This window comes from Cuculus canorus, chromosome 1, assembly GCF_017976375.1.
Source record: "Cuculus canorus isolate bCucCan1 chromosome 1, bCucCan1.pri, whole genome shotgun sequence".
In the NCBI taxonomy this organism is placed as follows: Eukaryota; Metazoa; Chordata; class Aves; order Cuculiformes; family Cuculidae; genus Cuculus; species Cuculus canorus.
In genome coordinates this window covers 134,691,083-134,713,478 of record NC_071401.1, presented here as the reverse complement: position 1 = coordinate 134,713,478, position 22,396 = coordinate 134,691,083, and the positions used below count along the sequence as shown (strand labels likewise).

Sequence of the window (22,396 nt, the reverse complement as noted above, 5' to 3'; positions counted from 1 at the left end):
TCTTTATTCTCAGAACACCAGAGCTCCCACTCGGGAGACAAGAAGTATATGACACAGGCACAGTAGGCCTGACTTCCTCAAAACACTGCCTTTACTGGTCCCAGCAATAGCAAGTAAATATAATGAAGCTGGCAGCAGCCTAGCCCAAGGCAAGGGCCTCTTGCACCAACACAAATTCATGAAGTGACCGTGACACCCAAAAGCATCCCTACTGTCATTCTTCCTGGGACTTATCGCCACTAGGGAAGCTACTCATGCCGAATGCAGACCAACTTCTCACTCTGCAAAGTGTAAATAAGCGGTGCTGATGTCTACACACAGATGAAGATTCCTGATTTAGCAAGCTCTATTTGCTTCCAACAGTGATGAAACAACCGTGTCCCTGAGCCGTGGGAAACGAGGAGCCCAGAGAAGCAAGAGATACAGGGGAAGGAGATCAGCCTGAGGTGGGGAGATCCCCGGGCCATGTACTCCTGCAGAGAACCACAGCAGAGGCGGCTGGGCTGGGGCCTCACGCAACTCCTCACCTGTGATGTGCCACATTGCAACAGTTGCATGAATAGGCCAACCCAGTCTGGCTTTACGCCCCGTCCCTTCCACACACCCTCTGAGAGCGAGCCCAGAAGAGAAACCTGGGTGAGATGATTACCACCCTTTCCATTGCGATCACACAGGGATCTTCAGTTGCTGCAACAGCTGCAGGAGGCACTGAGGCTGAGTATGGGGGATAGGGACGTGTGTTTGCGTGTGTCTGTCTGTCCATACGTCTGTCTGCCTGTGCATGTGGGTACCTATGTATGCCTGCCTGTGTTTGTGTGTGTCTGTCTCTGTCGGGGGTGACGGGGTCTGTCTGTGTCTGTCTGCCTGTGTGTGTGTATCTGTGTCTCGGGGTCTGTCTGTCTGTCTGTTGGGTATGTGTGTGTGTGTGTGTGTGTGTGTGTGTGTCCCCGTCTGTCTGTCTCTGTTGGGGGGTGGGGGTGTGCGTCTGTCTGTCTGTCTGTGCCTGTCTCTCTGTTGGTGTGTGTGTATGTGTGTGTGTCTGTATGACTGTGTCTGTCTGCCTGTGTGTGTATGTCTGTATGACTGTGTCCCTCTGCGTCTGTGTCTGCCCGTCCCTCTTCGGACACCTCCCCACTACCCGCACTCACCTCTAGTCCTCGTCGGCCGCTCCCATCGCCACACTCCTCCCCCGCCCCGCCCCTTCCGGACGTCGCTCCCTGGCAAACTGCACGCGCATGGAGGTGGGGGCGGGACTTCCGGGCCGGGGAGAAGACGCTTGGTTGCCGGGGGGACGCGCAGCGGCCCTGCCCCGCGAGCGCGCGGGCCGGAGCCGTGGCCGCCATCTTGTCCCGGGGTGGGTGGTGTGTTGCGGCGCGAGGAGTGGTCTCGCCCGCCCTTTGCTGCTTGTGTCGAAATGCTGGCAGATAAAACTCTTTAAGACCCGTTTGGAGTTTGGGAAAGCAGCACCCTCTGTCAGGGCTGGGCAACACGGGGAGCGATCTCTATCCATTGTGTGCAGCCAGACCAGAGCTGGGACACAGTGGATTTCCCACTTACATGTGTATAAATCCCCCCAGAAATCTTATGCATATTCTGTTACTTTTCAAGGTCTAATTTTAATGTTATTATGAACTTATAAAGAGTCAACAACTCGTGCTAATTTGGATCTGGCTCTGCTCTGCCTGAGCTTGCCTTGGAGATCAGAAGAAAACTCAAAACGGAATCACAGGAGCAGACACCTCTGTTCAGCACAGACCACGCTGAATACAAGCCATTGTCATCTCCAGAGAAAGAACAGTGTCTGGAAAAACACTGTTGGAAAAAAAACATGCTGTCGGACATTCTGTCTAACTTTCAAAGAACACATTTGCTTAGAGGAAACTTAACTCTACTTTAGCTTAAATCAAAATATTCTACTTTTTGTAATAGTAACTACTTCTTGTATCGCCACCACACTTGAGCCTGACTGCAAGGGACCCTTTAACCTGCCCAGCCCTCCCGCCATCGCCCACAGTGCCTGGGGCTGTTCTGATCTTAAGCCAACCATCAAGAAAAAAAAAATAGCACTGACAAACACCTGATCATGAGCAAAAGGAGGTTTGCGGAAGGTCATGGCTTGTCAAAACACGCCTAGATGTTCCCAGAATATCTGAAAAAAAAACAGGTCACTCAGATGCCAAAGCACAAGGACCTGTGTGAGCAGATCAGGTGCTGAGAGGTTCATTACCACATGGCTGCGGGAATAACTTTTCCTGTGTTATTGCTGTCCTGAGGAAGTGTGCGAATTTTCCCCCAAATGATCCAACAACTGTAATTCACAGCGAAAACTAGGTGAGAGAAATAGTACCAGAAAAGTTATTGTGTTAGTGCCTGTGTAGAGAAGCCTGAATTATGCATACAAAACTGGGTTCAAAATAAGAGAGTATGTGAAAGATACCGGATACGTAGTAAGGTTACTGATGTTTTGTGATAGGCTCAATATAGAACAATCACAGAATCACAGAATGGTTTGGTTTCAAAGGGACATTGAAGCCCACCCAGTTCCAACCCTCTGCCATGGGCAGGGACATCTTCCACTGGATCAGGCTGCTCCAAGCCTCAATCCAACTTGGCCTTGAACACCTCCAGGGAGAGGGCAGCCACAACTTCCCTGGGGCAACCTGTGCCTCACCATCCTCATCATGAAGAATTTCTTCCTAATGTCTACAATAAATCTTCCCCCCTTCCAATTTAAAGCCATTATAAGCTACTATATAATGAACTCCAGAGATCTGAAGAACCTCTAAGGAAAAAAAAATAAAGGTAAAATAAATACTTTATTCTGTAAGATGAATTACTTATATCCATCAATACAGAGGCAGAAATAAGCAGTTTGCAGTGTGTTGGTGTACAGCAAGTAACTCTGATACAAATCTATATTCCCTAGGAGCCTTCATTCCCCAAATGATGTGAATATAATAAATATGCTCTGTGATTTGCCACATCATCCCATGGTAATAGGCTCAGTTTCAAGGAAACAGTTGCATTTAATAATTACAAATAATACAAAGAAATCTTACAAAAAATACAATAATACAAAGAAACAGTTGCATTTAATAATTAATATACCTGGAACTATTAAATAGTCTCTAGTTTAATTACAAAAGCAGTCACAAAATGCAGCATATCTTCCTTCAGTCACATGCCATGGAAATTTCTAGGCACTGCAATACCTCTGGCAGCAGAAGAAAGCACAGAGCAGGCTTTACACACTTCTTCTGACCAAAAAGGTACATCTGCTTTGACAGCTGGCAGCAAGAAAAGTGAACCTGCATCTTCTCCTCACTATCCATCCATTTTTGTCCCCGCATCCATCAGACCTCAGAGGAAAGCTGATAAAGTAACACCTCTTAAATGTATTAAATAATGCATTAAGTACAGAAACGGTTGTTTTTTTTGTTTTTTGGGGTTTTTTTTTGGTTTTATGTTGTAGTCTTAGCTTAATTCACCAGTCCTTAATCAGGGTTGTAGTTCCGTGGTATAAAAGCTGTTGGTTTGATGTCTCTCAAAAAATTACATTGACAGTATTACATCACAGCTAATAATAGATGCTCTGGTTTTAGTATTGATGCATCTCCACTTTGTAACATTATTGTTCCAACAAGGGAGAATTTGAGAACAGCTCAGTAATGCTTACTGTTACTGTATCAGGAAAAGCTGTAGCAGCATCAGTGTGCCACAGAAATCACTCCTGCAATGACATTTGGGTATTGTATTTTGTTTTAAGCTTGAGTCAATTGAGCTTGATTACCTGTATATACTAAAGTAAGCCTGGTTTTGGGAGGGGAACTGTTGTCAATATGAAGAAAAGTAAATACAAAAATTGAAATATCAGAACTGATAAATAGGACAAAGTCATGGCAAGAAGTGGTATTACTAATTTCTCTTTTATTATATTGTACTTTCGAGGCAATTTTCATCTGGTGCATTGCATGTGTAAATGTAAACACTACCCTCGCAAACAGGTTCCTTGGCAGGAGTTGGGAGATAAGCAGTCATGCTCGTTTTTCAGATGAGTAAACCTCATGTAAAGAGCTTGGCAGATGAGAAAAAAACATCCATGTCATAAGGAGGATTATTACATGTAGCATAAAAAGAAGTGGTTTGCTAAGTGTACACACACAGAAGCAGTTTCCTACGTTTAGAAACTTAGCCGTGGAGGTCTGCAGAGATGCCAGCTCCAGGTGGAGCGCCGTGTCTATGCCACTGCTCTGCATCTCCTGGTGTTTACCTTCGCCCCGCACAGATGAACTCATGCTGTAAATAGAGGGCAAAGTCCACCCTCCGCAGGGCCTGATAAAGTCCCCTGTTTGGCATGACAATAAAATGTGGAGCAACAGGGGGGTTTAGTTCTTTAAGGCTCTTCTGCATTAAACTGGCTCTCCAGGGATGGGCAATACTGACTTCATCCTTCATCCCACTGCTATCAACATCACAAAAGGAAAACACTGCAAATCCCACAGCCTCACTAAACCCTGTGGGCAGAGGTCAGCAGGGTTTCCGTAGAGGTCTCTCCCTTTAACCCCTCAGCAACTCCACGCTGGATGTGCTGCCAGGGCTTCTTCTGCTTGTGACCTGCACCCTTCTTCTCAGGTACACTTGGGACAGTTGGGGATGCAGGCGTATCTTCTGCTGAGCTGAACAAACTAAGAGGAAAACCTGCTTCTCTCTGTTCAAAAGCTGACAATTCCACAACATTTGCAACTTTTTAAAGACTATCTTTAAGTGACGAAATACATATTGAAGCCTGAAGGGATTCTTGAGGAGCACCTCAAAGAATCCACCAAAACCAAACCCACAAGGAAGCCCACAGCCAGAATAGGCTGGAAGGAAACCCTTGGGCCTGCTTAAAGATGAGAGAAGCCATTTGAAACAGGGATCCTTTGGCAAAAAGGGATTGCAGGGCCTGGTTGTGCCAATCGGTATCTCCACCTATGTGACTGCAGAGTTCACACTGTGGTGGCTGAATCCCATCCCACAGTCGTGGCTGCTCCTTACCCCACTGTGGTGGCTGTATCCCATCCCACCCTGGTGGCTTCATCCTACCCCACCGTGGTGGCTACATCCCAGCCCACTGTGATGCTGTCCCACCCCACCACGGTGCCTGCATCCCTCCCCCCCGTGGTGGCTGCTGTCCCACGGCGGAGCCGTCCATCCAAACGAGCCATCCCAGCCCCGCCCCCGCCCCCCGAGGCGCGTCTCGCCGCGCTCCCGTGCGGGGCGGCGGGCAGTCCCTGCGGGGCGGTGCGGCCGGGCGGGGCGCTGCGGCGGGCGGACAATAGGGGCAGCTGCGAGCGAGCCGCGGTGAGTGCCCGGCGCGGCGGGGACCCCCCCTCCCCTCTCTCGCGGCGCTGCCCGTGCGCCCCGGGGGGCGGCTGCCGGCGAAGCGCCCGGCCGAGGTGAGCGGCGGCTCCCGGCGGGCGGGAAGCGGGAACGGCCGGGCGGCGGCGGGACCCGCCGGGGCACCTGCGCGCCTGGCCCCGGGGCGGCATCTTGGTCCCGAGAGGGGATATCCCGGTCCGAAGCGGGGCATCCCTGTCCTAGGGAGGATGTCCCTGTCCCTAGGAGGGTATCCTGGCCCGTTTTTGCAGACGGCCCGCTCCCGTGCACCTCTACCGGGTTATCCCGGTCCCAAGGGGGTTATTCCAGTCCTGAGGGGATTATTCCAGTCTAGAGGGGGTTATCCCGGTCTCGAAAGGTTATATCCCAGTCCATTTCCGCAGAGTGCCCGCTCCTATGCACCTCCACCGGAATATCCCGGTCCCGAGGGGGAATATTCTGGCCCCGGGGAGGGAGTTATCCCGGCCCGAGGGCGAAATCCCGGCCCGGGGACTGATATCCCGGTCCCGAGGGGGTTATTCCGGCCCAAGGCGGGGTATCCCGGCAGGTTTCGGCGGGGTATCCCGGCAGGTTTCCGCAGGCTGCCCGCTCCCATGTCCCTCCGCGGGGTCTGGCGCTGCAGCATCTCTGGGCTCGGAGAGGATGGGTCGCTGCGGTTTATGAAACCCCGCGGGCGGCGGGGAATCCCGGGGGCCGGGCGGTAGGCACTGAGCCCGTCCCGGGGGCTGAGCCTGGGAGAGGGACGCGAGTTACCTCCCGAGTGATGCTGCGGCCACCCGTGCGCTGTAGGCTCTGCTGCTGTCTTGTAAGCAAATGAAGAGCAGAGTACGTGTACTTTCACTGTTAGCAAAGCAGGAAATAAGCCCTCAAAATAAGTCACAGAGGTACAGTGCAATGTGCCACTGAAAAACATCTCTAAATGTTCCCGAAGAACTTGTTTCCCATATATGTATGCGTTCACAACGGTGCTTCTGATATCAGGAGTGATGTGCGACAACAGAGGGGGATAAATAAATCCGCAGGGCAGTAAAATACTCAGTAGCATTTAAGTCATTTGACGAGGAGTGATTGAGGAGCATGATGAGTTCTGTGATTAAGGAGATTTCTAGGTGTGTAAATGGCAAAGTTAGGATTGACCTGAGTCAGCTTCACTAGGCTGCGGCAGAAAGACCTACCTATAGCAGGAAGATAGAATGCTCTCTGTTACCATTTTCTCTCATAGGTACTTGGGCAAAGTTATTTTCAGTTACTGTGTTGCCAGTATGTGATTTATTTTTTTTTTCCCATTTAATGTTGAACGGGGATTAGGACTAAGTATAATGAAAAAGAAAAAAACAGTGTTTGTTCAAAGTATTTGGTTTCTTCTGATGTCAAAACTCACTGCTATAGAGACTTGTCTCTCTGAAAGTAGAAATTAAAAAGAATTCCCTGCTTCACCTGGTTGGTGGGTATCTGTGGCAGCTCTTTTTAAGGATTTTTGTATTGATAGGCCAGTGACTGTGAGACCTCTTAGAGATGACCAAGAAAATATGAAATGGGCTCAGATTCTGCAGGTTAACAGCGTGCTAGCCAAAGCAAGAGCTGGCAGGGGTGGGATGCTAACTGTGAGCTTGATCCTGTCCCAAAGGGAGTAGTAAAAAATCTCCTAATGTAGTACGGGTCTGAAATGAAACTAGGAAGCCAAATACCGAAATAAAAATTTAAACGAGTAAGGGCTACAAATATGCAAAACCAAAAGGGTGAAGAACACATTGCATTTGAAGAAATACAGTGCTGTATTGGGGCAAGATGACTTCAGTACTTAAAACGTTCTTCGTTTGCTCTTCGTGGTTGGTTTTGTACATTGGATCCTATTGTTGATTACGCTGTCTGCGAGATGTGTGGAATACACTTGACCACTGGTAACTCGGTAATTTTATTATGTAAAAAGACCACTAAAATATTGTAGTTAAACTACATTTTAAGTCATAGTCTTTTTATCTGCAGTGTTTGTAACATTGTTATCAATGTTTTTACTGTTTTACCAATACAGGAAGGCTAAGTAAAACTGAGAGCAGGTTGGCATTTTAATTCTTTATACTGACATGCAGAACAAGAAAGACAGCATAAACAGTGAGTTAAATTTTAGTTTTTAGACTTAAGAGTGACATTGTACCGGCAAATCAACAGTTTCCCAATCTGGCAGCAGTAATGGGATCTCGGAGGCACCTGTAGGAGAAGACCTCCAATGATCACAGAGGTTGCTGATTTTTCTGACCACAAGTCCAACAACGTGTCCCAGTTAAATGGGACAGGATGGAGGTGCAAGGTGGCAATACATGACAGGGCGTGTGCTGTGCTGTGTAGCACTAAGGGGGACCAGGAGAGGGAAAACGCAGCTCATAGTTATCCCCAAAGTTGTCAGCTTTTTAAGAATATGAGTGATCATGTTTAAATTAAGAAGATTATTTGGTCCACTGAAGCTAAGCATCTGCCTAAGTATTTTTACAGATTATGGTGATGAGCATCCTTTAATTCTGAAGTCAATATCAAGGCATGAATTCCATAGTCTGCTTGCTAAAGATTCCAGCAGGCTTGTTGAAGGTATTTCATACTTCAAGTGGATGGAGTGGTAGAACAAAGGTTTCTTAAGTACATCAGATTTGTTGGTTTTTTTCAGTATGGTTGAACGGATGTTAATGTTCTACTGAAGTATTCCAATTTTATTTATTTAACTGTATTAATAACTATGAGCACTGTGTGAGCTTTTCTGACCACCAATAACAACTTTTTATCTGCATCACTTATTTTAGGAGCTTTCAAAAATAGAAATATCTGAGCTACAAAATTTTAGAATAAATGAACAAAGAAACATTTTCCATAGTTTTATTTCAGTTATGGATTACTGAATTATAAACATTGTCATACCTGCCTCCCCCAACTTCGCCATGCAATTCAAGTAACAATTTTTAAACAAATTCTTATTTATTATGAAAGAGTCGCAACATTTTGTAGAGACTGAGAAGTGCGAAGGGCCGAAGATGTTTCGAAAAGGAAATATAAATGCTAGAGCAGAAGCTTTCTGACTTAATCTAAACCTTAACTCTTTGTGAACATGTGGGACAAAGGTAACATATCTGAGACATGTGGTGCTGTCACAGAACAAAAATCTGTGTGGCAGAAAATGTTGGGTTTTTTAAAAAAGGAATTGTTTGTTTCAGTTCGTTATCAGTATACTTTTCTCTCAGTATTTTTATTGTTTCCCATAAAACTTCTTGGGAATTTCATGTTTTTCTTTTAATAAGAGCAGAACCCTGATGTTTCTCTGAGTATTTAGAAGCCATTGAAATAGATTGGTGAGCACTGAAGGAATCAGTAGACTCTTCAAGGAAAATTATACTTTGTAATGTTATCAAGTTATGGCTTTTTAATGCAGACATAACTGTACTGTCTACTTTTTAAGATGGAAATCTATGGTTGTTCCCTACAGTCATATATTCAATGCTACAGCAAGGACTGGTGCTCTCTGTGCGCACTAACAGACAACATGCAAATGCTGATGATGCATAAAAATCCTGAGAGATTCTTGAAGTCTTGACTCAGAATTTCAGTCAGGGCCCCTTAAACATTTTCAGCAGAGACGGAAATAGAAATACCTGTGCAAGCTTCTTACTTCAAAAGGTTTCCTCCATTTAGAGTCCGCTGTATGCATTTCTTTCACTACTGAGGTCAGAGGATTTGCTTAAGGAATACATTTTTTATTTTAAAATATAATTAAACATTTCAATTCCTATCCTGTTTTGAGATGAGAGAGCCTGTGTTAAATTCCCAGTGAAGGCATGTTTTAATAGTGACTTATGGAGCATAAAGACATAAATGAAATAAAATGTAAGAAGTAGAGCATGTATTTTTTAGATTTCCAGCGGTGTGCCTTTAATAGCTGTTTTAGGCAATATTAAGAATTGTTTATGCATAAACAGTGTCCAAGGTCATTGATGTTAACCTGGCTGGGAACACAGTATGAGACAAAGAATTAATTTATCTTTGCTCCTTGACCTGATACTGATCTAAGAATTAATCCAGCAACCTGGGTGAACTGACCTGCACTATTAAAAAAAGAATAATGATGACTTAACCTCTCATCAACTGATGAGATATTTTGTGATATTTTGCCGCGAGCGGTAGTGGTTGAGGAAGCAAGTCTCTGGAAGCCCAGGTGTCTCTACGAGGGAAGGGGCAGAGATATCCTGTAGCAATGGCCGTGGTTCCCGCTGCCTGTGTGCTGTTGGTGGCTTATGGCTTCTGACTTGCAAGGGAGGAGGGTCAAGAAGCTGAGGGCAACCACTGCTAATCTGACAGGAGTGCCTAGGAATTACAAAAAAAACCAAAATAAGAAATCCACCTTGAGTTTTACAGAGTATATTCTTCCCACTACAGCAGCCTGAGTGCCCAGTATCACCATTTCTTTGTAACCTTAACCGGTTCTTAATCTTTGGTCATTTTATTGAAGACTTGTCCTTGTAACACGGCATAGAGATTTATATTTGCAACAGCGAGGATGATGTCATGTTTTGAAAGAGTTGGCTGTAGATTGGAGGTATATATGCAAACAACCAAGCCTCTATTTGTTTTTCATTTAAATTTAGTTTGCATGGGCAGCAGGTAGAATTTGAGAATCGTTATTGGAATCATTAATAGCTTTACTGTGTCATATCTGCACAAAATATGCAAGATTGTATGCATAAGACATAAAGTGCACATAGTGTAGATGAGTCATAAAATACATAAATAAACTGTAATTAATGAATTCAGTGCATTATCCTGAGGTATCGTTGTGCCTGTCCTCTTAAAAAATATTAACCACAGCAAATATACTCAAAGTGACTACAAGTAAATAACAAGACCTTTTATTTTCCCCACTCACCTGCCAACGTACTTGGTTTAGCAACATGTTCCTTTTTCAAGAAGATTTTCTGTTCCCCTTTTGCTAGGTGAGAAAAGACACAAACAGAAAAAAAATGATTTTGCAAAGGAAAGACAGCATCAACACACTCTTTCTACCAAAGATGCTTTATTATTCAACCATAATTGTGTTTATAAATAGCCATAATTTCCATCATATAATTAGGCATGTGGAGGGCTGGGTTTTTCTTATTTATTTGGGTCTAGGCCTCTATTCAGCAACACATTAAGTATGTATTTAACTTGAAATACATTATTTATTCTGCTGAAGGCATTTCACTATTGAAATTAAGCTTTTAGTTTGCTTGGTCAAAGCTTTACATAGGAACATGAGCTTTTTGATCTGGTCACTAGTTTGGGAACTACCTCTGCCACTGGCATGGGATCCTGCTGCTGCTGCCTCAGAGGTGTTGTGAGGGCTTGGTCGTGGTCACTGCTCCCTAAATGACAAACCATTATTCGTGCACACATATGACCACTTGGCTTCTGTAAACTAAAATCAGTTTGCCTTTTCGTTCTGTATAATTGTGAGGAGGAAGGAAAGCGTGAGATGTGTGGTAGAAGATTAACACCTCCTGCTTTGGAGAACCAGAAGGGTCCGTAGAGTGTGAGACATGCTCCTCTTGTCCAGCTCTGCACGGATCCAGACTTGAGGGACAGAACAGGTCCATATTAATGCAACTTTACGTGCATGTCTATATGTGCCTGTATACCTAACTTTTAAAAATGGTGACAGAAATTAGTAAATGGCCTCAAATCATTTCTTCCATGCCAAGAAGGCAACTGCTAAGCTTTGCTCTGAAAATAAATTAGACCCATCCTGTACATCTTCAAAACAGAAACCCTACCAGACTGACTTTGCCTCAACACTGTCCATCCCATAAAATACATTATAAATCCTCTCTTTGTTGGATTGCCCTTACGCTGAGACAGATTGGTGGGCAAAGCCAGCATACCAAGCTGCAGCTGAGTTGTGGAAAGCATGACCCAACAGCTACAACAGTTTCTTTTTTAGCCTGTGGGTGGAAGGTATTATCATAACAGGTGTGAGGTAGCATATGTTGCGCTTTGGGCTTTTGTCCTGGTATTGTATGGTTTGTTTACATGTCTGAGTTCTGTAGTGCATCAACTTATTATAGGTTTTTTTCAGAACACGGCTTTCATCTCTCACAGACACAGACATTCCCATTGTATGTCCTTATGAATATGAAACTAGCATCTAGTCTAGAAATGAAAAAAAAACCCACAACCAAACAAAAAAAACCCAAGAGAGAAAAAGAAAATACCATTTTTTTAGATTTCTTTTTTCACAATGCACAGTTGTAAAGGCTAAGAATAGTTGTATACATGTGCAATAGACAGCTGACTTTTTATACTGGGTTTTAATACATTTTATCCACTATAGTACTTGTTTTACTAGAAACCTTTAACAACTTTATAAGCTGTGAAAAAACATGATTAATGCAGTCCCATTGTTTGGATCTCCCTGTGCTACCCATAGATTACAGAAAACCATCATTAAACATTTGCTTGGTATGTGTGAGCTTAATCTCAAAAAGTCCAAATTGGGCTGTTTCTCTGTGCAGTCCACTGAGCCTAACTGCATCCAAAGATCTGACACTTTGGATATCCAGGCGAGCACTTCAGCATCCTTGGGATTCTCCAGGCTTTGCTTAGCTATTCGTAGTTTTGTACTGCGGATCTTCAGGATGCCTTGGAGCTCTTGGCTGGGCTCTGGTTCAGCTCTCAAACCAGGATCTGCCCTAGGTCATCCAGTCCATATGCAATGGTATATATGTTGCATCGGACTTTGCACAAAAAATGGACACGGCTGCATTTGTGGGAATGGGACCAGCTGTTGACCCAGTAACCCACTGGTCTAGGTGTTCCTCTGGGAAAAAGAGTTGGTTCAAGTCCCTGCCTCAGTGAATATGGATTTATTTACAGTGACACAGCTTCACTGTGGGATGTGTATCAGGAGCCTTGGCACCTGATTCAGAGCTATAAAGTCCTTGGGGTGACTGGGCATCTAGAAGTCAGGTATGGTGCTGGAAAGCTCAAAATCCCTCCATGGACATTACCCTTTTTTCATTATTTTTGACTGGGGAGACAGACAGAGCAACACATACAGAAAGTGTTTAAAACAGGATGGCATCTCTTGAAGCAACTACAGCACCTGAAACTACTGTCTCTCTTTAAAAGATGATCTTATTTGATTAAGACTTTTAACTCAGCTGCAAAATACGTTCCGGTTCTGCCACTCTTACAAAACCACGATTGCCCCCTTGGAATAAAGGACCATGGTATTTCCCCTCAGGAACAGGGTTGGGTTGCACGACTCACTCATAGCAGTCACAATAAAATTCAGAAGGCCTGACTACATCTCCTCTTTGTCACTGCTAAACTACACAGCTCTTCAGAAAATCTGGATATATTTAAATCCTAGATTATAAGCATCTATATGAGTAGAGCAGAGAAGTTACAAACAGAAAGAAAAAACAAAAAAAACCCTACAAACTATAGGACATGTGATAATATCTACCCATCAGAAACTGGTCCATAGCATAGTTTTCCCCAGCCACCCTAAACATTGGTTAAGAGGAGCCTTCAGTTCTGACGATCCAAGTGTATTTTCATTTATTTAGTATCACATTTCTGTCTGTTTGCTTATGCAGTAATGGATACATATGAATTATTAATACTTCTGTTTGTGGAAAATGTAAATTTCATCTAAACATTGAAAGAAGATCAAGGTTCCCTCGGGGCACAAAGGCCCCAACCTCATTCCAAGTGTAAAACTTGGAGAAAAAAGGACTGCAGAAATGTGGCAAACCAAATCCCTGCCAAACAGCATTATGACAGATACCTGTTGCTTGGTTTAGCTCCAACCCTGAGAATGTTTTATGCAAGTTTTATTCATTTAAACCACAGAGGGCATGCTTAAAAAAGAAAAGAATCCAGCTGGGGGGCAATCCCCATTGTTGCTGTCCAAGATCACTCCACTGGCAAAGGGGCTTTTTTCTGTAATGATGGAACTGGCAAGCAAACAGATCATAAAAGAGCTGGCCAAAACCGTGCCGAATAAAAACAGAGCATCTCCAGAAGATTGTAATTAAGTTCATCATCCGGCACCTTCGAGACAATGGGCAGAGTCCTTCCGCTGCAGTAAATAGGTCCAAAAGGCAGGAGTTATACCTGCCTGAGGGTGTGCATGTACTCTGAAATAATCCCAGCCCACAGCTCTGATGTCATTTCTCTTGGTAAGCCAAATAAAACAATCGTAACAACTACAAAAACATCAGCTCTGCTGCTGGTGAACTGAACCTTTTGAGTGCTTTCAGGGAAGTGTTATCCAAATACTGGCAATATTGCAGATGTACCACTTTTATGCTGAAACCTGTTAAGTTTTGCCATATATTCTGCTGAGAAGATGACCACCTCTTAGGAGGTGCTTACATGCACCTGGCTACTGATTGTGAATAACTCCCCCACTGTATGAACAGACAGCTCCACTTCTTTTAGCGGTTCCTACTGTTCACTCTTCCATTTGGAAAGCTATTAATCTGTTTAAATCTTTGTAATAGTCTGTTTCCATGGTGAGCTACTTGTAATTTCCAAGTTGGTGGCCTCCAGCTGAAGAAGATGTGTAAGCTAAGACCTAAATTAAAGACTTAGGAAAACCTGTTCAAGTTGTCTGTTTTAGGTACTTTGCTGCCCGGGCATCTACATTGTTTGGAGTTATTTAATGCCAGGCAGGTTGTTGCAAATGACGCAGGAAAGCATCTTGTACTAAGTGAAACTACTGAGAAACTATACTTATCTACACTAGCTATATTTATCTATATTTTCCAATTTCTAGGCTGTTTTGAGACAAAATGAAGCAGCAGCCACCTAAATGCTGCATGTTTGAATGGCTGTACATCTGTTGGGTCACTGAAACTTTCCTTTGAGTATGCTCAGAATAGTTACTGTAGTGACACTCATGTTCTGACTGGAGGAGTAAAAAGTTTTAAAATTTAAAAAATTTCCATTTAAGCTGAAAAGACCTTGCATTACAAGAAGCCACGGGATTGTCTTTCATGACTCATTGCAGAATAAGATGTCTCAGACAAGAAGAATCCCCGGGCATTTTGTCCTCTCCAGCTACCCCAATGGAGCACCAGAAGAGGAAACCTACAGTAACCTCCAAACAATTCCAGACACCACAGAGCAAATGGAGTTTAATATCAGGTATCACACTGCATTAATACTCTTCTTTCCTCCCTGTCTTCCCCCTGCCCCCAAATACAAACCCCTAGATTTCCAGAGGACTTTGCTAAGCCAAATAATCATAGTGGATACCATTGGAAATGGAATAGATAACCTGTAGTGTTTACAATTGACCATGCAAGATTATGCTGCATTAAATGTCTGCAAGTTTTTATCCCACACAGGGACACAGATGTGGCTCTTCATTAGACACCCACCTGTTGTAGCAAGCAGCTGAGGAAGCCATTTTTACATAATTCTCTAGGCGCCTCTCAAAGCAAACTAATAGTGCTGCTTTGTTTTTTTTCCTTAATCTCATACATACATTTTCCCCAGTTCAAGAGCCAGGGACTGCCTTTCTCCCCCCTCTGAAAATTCCTTTCTGTGTTTTGGTTTTTTTTTTCTGTTGTTGTTGGACTGACCAAACCAAGCCCAAGTTGTTTTAAGCAGATCTTTAGAATTAAGCTCTTAAGCCCACTTACTATTCAACAGATCTCATAAACAGATCTCAGCAGAAATACAAGTTAAAATAAAAACATATAGTCATTATTTTTCTACCTAACAGAAAAAAGATGTGTGTCTATGAGAAACTAAATCCAATTGGAAATTTTTATCAGGGAAGCATAACCTGGTTTTGGCATTAACATGTGCCACGGACATAGTAGTTCAAGGTTCTGCCCAACCCAGGACATCCCTAAGAAACTTTGGGCTTTGGTCAGTTCATACCCTGGCACCACCCATTAGCTGGAGACCTGTGTTATCGAAATCACTGGGGTAAACCTGCTGAGTGACAAAGCTGGCAGTTATGTAAGATGAAATATTTTGAACTGTACAATGTTTCAATATTTTGACTTTGGGGAAAAGAAAACCTCAAAACAAGCAACCCAAACAAGAATTCTGTTGCCTTGTATAAAGAGATTAGACACCCAAAAAAACCAACATGATTTTTTGAAAGTGCCAAATATCCAGCTTTTTATGAAAACATTACATATAAATATGGGTGCAAGATGCCTAATCATAAAACCATAAATAAAAGGAAAAAAAACTTTTAACTTTCCACTTGTACAGGCCCAGCTTAGTCCAGCTGCAAGGGTTGTGCCTGACACCTGCAGAGTGCTTTTCAGAGAAATGCTTTTGCAGTGTTTTCCTCTAACACGCACATCCCAAATGCCTTACAGCTCAGCTACTCAGGTTGGCCATCAGCTGGCCCTGATCGGGGATGAGTTTAACAGGATGTACCACAGGAAACTGGAAGATACGCTACTTCACCTGGCGCGTGGGTAAGTGGCCTTACTGGCACTGGCAGTCTCCTGGTCCTTTTAAAAACCATGTTAGATAGATAAGCAGTAATGTTTTCTTAGATAAACAATAATGTTTATGTACACAAAGTAAAAAATTTTATTACTACTACTGCTGCTTCATACAGGACTTAAAAAAACCCAAACAGATACTGCAGCTTGTTTTACAAGGAAGAGCTTTATAATGTAAATCATTTCCACAGACTGCAGCCACTTACAGTCAAAACATTTAAATAACTTCTTGGTATTTACATTTCACAGTAGCACAGTAGTTTTCTGTCTTAGACGCGTGTTTAAGCACAACTGAGCAATAAGAGGTCTGCAGCCTGTGTGATGTTTCAGGGATTAACATGTTACTATGTGTTAAATAACCCCTCATGCACATACAAGAAAACATGGCCAGACTAGTCTGAATTGTGTTTTATTTGCTGTGATTGACGGTGTTGTCCTGGAGAGCTAATTAACTGCAAATTACTGGACGTGCAGTAGTGTCCTAACCTGAGATACATAATCCATGCTGAACCCCCAAGTACTCACGTGCAGTTCTACCTCTTCTCACCTTGCTTCAGGGAGAGGATGGTCCCTTATTGCAGACTTACAGAGAATGCAATTCAATTACAGCCGTGTTCCTGGACGTAGCATGTAGTCATCTAAGTTCTGCCTCAATAAAGCTGGATACGTGTTCCGGAGAGACCCTGTGGGATTGCTGTATCAATCCATTATTGCTGCCCCCAACTCTGTTTCATTAGTGATCAACAGCGCTCGTTGGATTGTGTTGGTCTAAGTTTGAAAAAAAACCAAAGGCAGAATGATGATTGCAATTCAGGAGCTCTTCTGCATGTTTCCTTGTGTGATGGAGGTGTTCAAGGGTGAGTTGTATGGGGCTTTGAGCAACCTGATCTAGTGGGAGGTGTCCCTGCCCATGCAGGAGGGTTGGAACTGGATGATCTTTAAGGTCCTTTCCAACCCAAACTATTCTATGATTCTATGTTAGTGGTCAATTAATTTTGAAACCAAATTATCTTCAGCGTTCAAAGCCCTACTAAACTGCCAGGTCTTCTTCCTAAGTATTTTGAGAAATATACATGTACATGTAGACTTTCAGGAAGGACCATACTAGAGTTTTGGGTTTCTTTTGTAATTTTCTAAACCTTGGTATTTTATTTGCCAATTTTTAGAATAAAATTTTCTGTTCTCATGCTTTTTTATTTTTTGTTGTTTTTGTTTAAATCATCAGGGCTGCTATCAGTGTTTTCCAGACATGGAATATTTTTAAAAGTGTTATAAGAAGCTTTGGAAAGATTTTGAACAATAACTGGACAAAGAGGATCATTGGTTGTGGAAGCTGGGTATGCCATCTCCCTTTTCTCCCACCTTTTTCTTGACAAGTAGGTAACAGCAATACCTAACTTCCATGTAAGCATCAATAAGTAAAGCATATAACGTCGATCTAGGTTTGGGTTTATTCCTTAGTTTGTTGGTGTCCCTCCGTTGCCCCATTTTTTCTCATTAGGCTGAAAGTTCTCACTTACAGACAGACTATGCTAAATGTCTGCAAACAGCTGCCCATGGCTCACACAACTCCCAGGGGCTCCATGCAGAGGGAAGGTGTCTCCCACCATAAGAAGCTTTAAGGGTTGGCTTTAGGGGAGATAAGCAGGCCCACTCCCCGTGGTGTTTTATCCTGCATTTACCCCAGAGGATTCTTCAGAGGTTGGGTATGACCCTGCCATTGCAGCAGTTGCAGTAGCCACCAGAAAAACTAGACCCCGACGTGCATTTCCATGGCAGAACTGGAGTGTACTCTCCATTTCACACTGACACAAGCATTCCTGCTAGCTTTTCTGCCCCTTCTTTTTGCTTCTTGTTATTTCTAATTCCCTTCCCTTGTCTTCTCGCAGATTTGCAAGCTTCCTTTCAGGTGCGTCTGCCAGAAGCTGGTGCCTGCAGCCTTGCTTGCTGTTGCCTTTTGGTGGGCCATGAATTATGGACTGCAGAATTAACACAAAGCATAACAATAGGAGGTCATTGCTGGACTCTGACCAGTATCATTATCACCCAGGTGGTGGCAGCTGGTTTGTTTTTCAAATTTACTGATAAAAATCTCTTTTATATTTAAAACCTAGGGTAGTGCTGGGTCACTGCTATTTCATACCTTTTTTAATTAGAAAAATGTTTAAAATAAGGAGGTTGTTGCTGGGTAACTGCCTGACTTGTTAGTTTTGAACTGTGACTCCAGGCGATTAGAAAGTCTGTCTGTTTTGTGTTTGTTTTAATGCAATATAAAGTGTCTATTTCATATAAGCAAGTTTCTTAAAGAGATTCTGGATGTGGAGAGGACTGAAGGCATGCTGGACATCCTTTAAATTTTAACACTGTAAATGTGATAGTAAAGATTAAAACCACGATACTTTTTAAAAAATTAAATTGTTGCTTCAAATGTTTTGCAGTGTTATCTTGTTTACTTTCCAACCTTGTGCTATCACACATAAGATATTGTTATCTAAGACTACAGGACAGGCTTTATTTGATATTTATGTAGTAAAATTAGCATATGAAATAATAGTTTATTGGGAAAGAGTGGTTCGGATGAGATTGCAAACAATTTGCTTGGATTGGTACTTGAGGGCCCCTCAAGCCAAGCTACGGTTGTAACTGGATGATCTTTAAGGTCCCATCCAACCAATGATTCTATGATTACTTTTTCAGAATTTTTCAGAAATCTACTAATAGGTTTTATATTATTCTGCCTCTTTCCGAACAATAGCTTTGAGTTGCCCATAAAAAACCCAAGAATTTGATTGAATTTGGAAGGGTTTTTTTTGATGCCACACATCTTTTTGGAAGGCATGTGGTCAGGGGGAAATAGATGACTAAGGGAAACACAAGCACAACTTACAGGATGGAGAAGGTGTTGGTGTCCCTCGTGCACACCTCACAGGCAACTCTTGGGACACAGTTGGGTTTCTTCTCCCTCAACAACATGCCCCAACTGTACCAAGATTTCCTCTGTATATGGGTGCACCTTCTCGAGTTTCTGCAGTTGAAGCTGGTTTTCACTGTGTGCAGTCATACAGTCTCAGTGAGAGAAAAGGAAAGTGCATCTCTGTGGTTTGGGTATTCCCCTCAGCAGAGGGGATACCTGCTTCCTGCCCAGTCAAGCGACTACTACAGTTAGCGCACTTTTGAAACAGGAAAATACAATATTTAATGGCCCAGTGATTTAAGCACTCATCAGAGAGGCTGGAGTTTCAAGTTCGAGTCCCTGCTTTAAATCAGACAAGGAATTTGAACTCGTCTCTTCTTCAGTGGAGATAAATACCAAACCAGTCAAGCTTCAGCAGGTTGAGGAACGTGCTTCCTCTTTCATGAATGGTGCCCAAATCCCATTATGATCCTAACCACCCGTCTCTAAAAATTTTTCTGGGTGCAGAAAAAGAAGAGAAAAAAAAAAAAAAGAAAGAAAAAAAGGTTCAACTATAATATTTCATTCGGCCATTTAATGCTAAAGGACTTTGAACTATCTTTCACAGACTTAAAATGCAGAGCAAAAAGAAGGTATGTAAAGAAGGCAAGCAGAGGGTGATGGCTCCAGCATACCCCAAAAGTTAAAGCAGCAGCAGCACGTATTCTAGCATTGCCTTTTCTCAAATTGCCGTTGAGCCGATTTGCCCTTCAGCAGGAGGGAGACAAGCTTTTCCTAGAAAACCACACTTGCTGCATCTGGAACATTAGTCTCTCTCAGGCCAGAGGCTGCCCACCTGAATTGCCCCTATAACCACAAACAGGACCAAAGTTTCATCAGTAAATTGACTGCTCTGTTTAACTCTGTAACAGCAGTGTGATAGAAAATACATCCAAGTTACTGCTTAGTGAAGGCTAGAAATCCCCATCAAGAGTCTAATAAACAATCTATGCACATGTAATAGAATCATCAGCTGCCAAAGAAATTATTCTTCCTGGCTAAGTCACTCTACCACCACCGAACAAGGTCAGTTATTTCTAGATAAGTAGCATTATGCACAGGGGAGTGATGATAAATGGGAGACTGCTGCCCTGCTTCTTCCGTCTGAGTGCTATGCAGGATGACTCTGCTTTTTCACACTCTTGCAATCAGTAACGTAACATTTTGAATCACAAGAGGGGGAAGTTCAGAATCCAGCATGTACGGAACAAAACAGAGTCTCATGGCATAAAAAATACAATTCTGGCAACAAAGCAAGTGAAACACAAAGCAAACAGCATCCGCAAGAAGAAACAGCAGAAACTGGAGTACCACAGCGAGCAGTGATCACCAGCCTCCCTCTCACTTGTGGAGCTGAGCAAAGACCTGTTTCATTAAGGCTCTGTGCTGTGACTTGGGACACCTAGTCTTTTTCTTTTTTTTTCACTGCACACTTCCTCATGTGACAGAGCATTTGGTTTCTTTTTTTCCACATTCTGTTTCTGTTTGTTCCCAGGTGTAGGAACCATACTGACTTTTCACATCTTAAGCATTCAGTTTCCAGAAGCAGAAAGGATAGATGAATAAGCACAGAAAAGAAATAACAAAAAAATATCTACACAAAAGTGTAGATAACAACACTAAGATCCAGGATCCTTCACTACTCCACATGTTGCTCTCTGGCCAGTCACAGGCAAATTTTACAACACAAAACACCCTTTGGCTCATTTACAGCCATTCACCAATGTGACATCACACTGCCAGGCACTACCTGAAAGCAGACCCCAAATTCTCTCAATGCAGGTGTCCCTCACACTTTTCTAGCAGATATAAATTGCAACATTCACACAAGAGTATGATCCCACTCACATTCTGGTTTTAAAGGCATCAGGGTGAGTGAGGAGCAGCCTCAGCAATACATACCTTGCTTCCTTCCATTCAGCTCAACCAGCGCACAGAAGAAAGGCAAACACCTGCACAGTGGCTACGGTTCCTTCTTGCCACTAATTAAACAGGGCCCATAAGAGTGGGACACTATTAGGATACAGGCATCCCTTTGGCACACTGCAGCTGAAGGTGCAGAGGTTACTTAATATTCTGCATTTGCAAATGGAGATTTTTTAGCATGACTCTCTGAAAGAGCTTTTATTCCAGGCAAAGTGAAATGATGGGGAAAAGAGAGAGAGAGAGTGTGTGTGATTTAGCTGAGATATTCTAACCACCTAGTGACAACTTTGGTATGCTTCATTGAATAATTAACACTTTGCCCGCAACGTGGGAGTTTTCACTGAAGTAGTTTTCTTTACAGTAATCCCAGCTCTTAACAGGCAGCCTCTCACAGTCCAATGATTAGGATGGCAAATTCTTCTGTATTTTACTAATCATTAAAGTTTACACATGCTAAAAGTGGAATTTTTGCCGTAGAGGTAGGCTCAGCTGCCAATTTCAGCTCACAAAAGACCTGTTTAGCAACACGCTCCACTAAGCAATTATAATCGAGGCAAGTATTTTTAATTAACTTGTTTCACAAATGTGAAATTATGAAATGATCAATAATGTAATTGGAAGTTATTCTGCATTTCATAATTCATTACTGAAGACACGCATGGCTATTTGATTAAGTAACATACCTTGAATTTTTCCTATATATGTATGTCACCTATATAATTAAAATAACAAATATTAAAAAAGAAAAAAAAAAAGCTTGAGTTCAGTTGGAGCCTCAGGTCACGCTACACCTATAGCTGCTGTGCTATGTGCACAATATAACCTTTCCCTGCTTGTTTGTACGTGATCCTCTAGCAAACACCAGTCTTGTATTTCCTAAAGCTTTCAAAACTCCTTATAAAGAGCAATCCAAGCAAGAACACATTTTCTGTGCACCCTGCACATACCTTTCACAGGCAGCACAATGTTGGAACACAACCATACCTATTGTAATAAACCAAGGGTTGGTTACGGAATCCAAACCCATGGACTTCGTGCTAAAGCCATTCCTGGGGCCACCTCAAGCACTGCAGGCCCTGAGGAAGGTGCTGGAGGCAGCGAGTACTCTCTCTGCAGCCAACCAGCCAGGGACCTGCCACCAGCCCTCATCCATCACAGCAGTAAGTACCAACAGGGAACTGGGAAGCTCCTTCCAGGAGATCTCAGTTCAACCCACGACTCTCCAGCTCATCTCCTGTTTTGGTAAATGTACTAACTGCCAAAACAGTCAAAAATATAGAGACAACCAAAATCCCAGCATTCAAATCCTCCTTCCCAGCACTCTGGTACCACAGGGTTAACTCTGTCCAAAGGTGCCCCTGAAAAAATCTTTCTGCAAAGTTTCCAGTGCTGCTGTTTTCTGCTCCATCAAGAAAAGTCATCTGAAGGGCTAAGTCAGCCTAAGCAGCCTCAGAGGTTTGGTCAGGAATGGCAAAAGCCTTGCACCTCTGGTAAGCTGTTTCGTTTGTGGAACATTCCTTGTCTCTTTGCCCAGTGCACAGCCAACCCCTGCATCCATGTAGAAGATCCCTGCACCAGTCAGTCAAAGCTACCGACTTTAATTTGAATTCACACTCCAAAAAGTTGAAAATGGGAATAA

General features: G+C 43.1%; 2 protein-coding genes across 7 annotated transcripts in view; one reads left to right on the top strand and one right to left on the bottom strand.

Moving 5' to 3' along the window:
• TTLL1 (TTL family tubulin polyglutamylase complex subunit L1) overlaps positions 1-1,234 on the bottom strand; it is a 20,448-nt gene extending 19,214 nt beyond the window's left edge. For both annotated transcript variants that reach the window (XM_009569980.2, XM_054070771.1), the window contains exon 1: positions 1,149-1,234. The gene's annotated coding sequence lies outside the window, so the exon portion shown is untranslated. The remainder of the gene's footprint in view (positions 1-1,148) is intronic.
• Positions 1-22,229, top strand: part of LOC128852641 (uncharacterized) — a 23,229-nt gene extending 1,000 nt beyond the window's left edge. For 2 of the 5 annotated variants that reach the window (XM_054070794.1, XM_054070784.1), the window contains 6 exons: positions 364-718; positions 1,609-5,343; positions 14,357-14,550; positions 15,747-15,848; positions 17,104-17,215; positions 17,768-22,229. In XM_054070794.1, coding sequence (XP_053926769.1) covers positions 5,119-5,343; positions 14,357-14,550; positions 15,747-15,848; positions 17,104-17,215; positions 17,768-17,869 — 735 coding nt within the window. In that variant the 5' untranslated portion in view covers positions 364-718; positions 1,609-5,118 and the 3' untranslated portion in view covers positions 17,870-22,229. The remainder of the gene's footprint in view (positions 1-363; positions 719-1,608; positions 5,344-14,356; positions 14,551-15,746; positions 15,849-17,103; positions 17,216-17,767) is intronic. The other 3 variants (XM_054070804.1, XM_054070799.1, XM_054070811.1) reach the window with 3 other exon arrangements.
• The last annotated feature ends 167 nt before the right edge of the window (positions 22,230-22,396 follow it).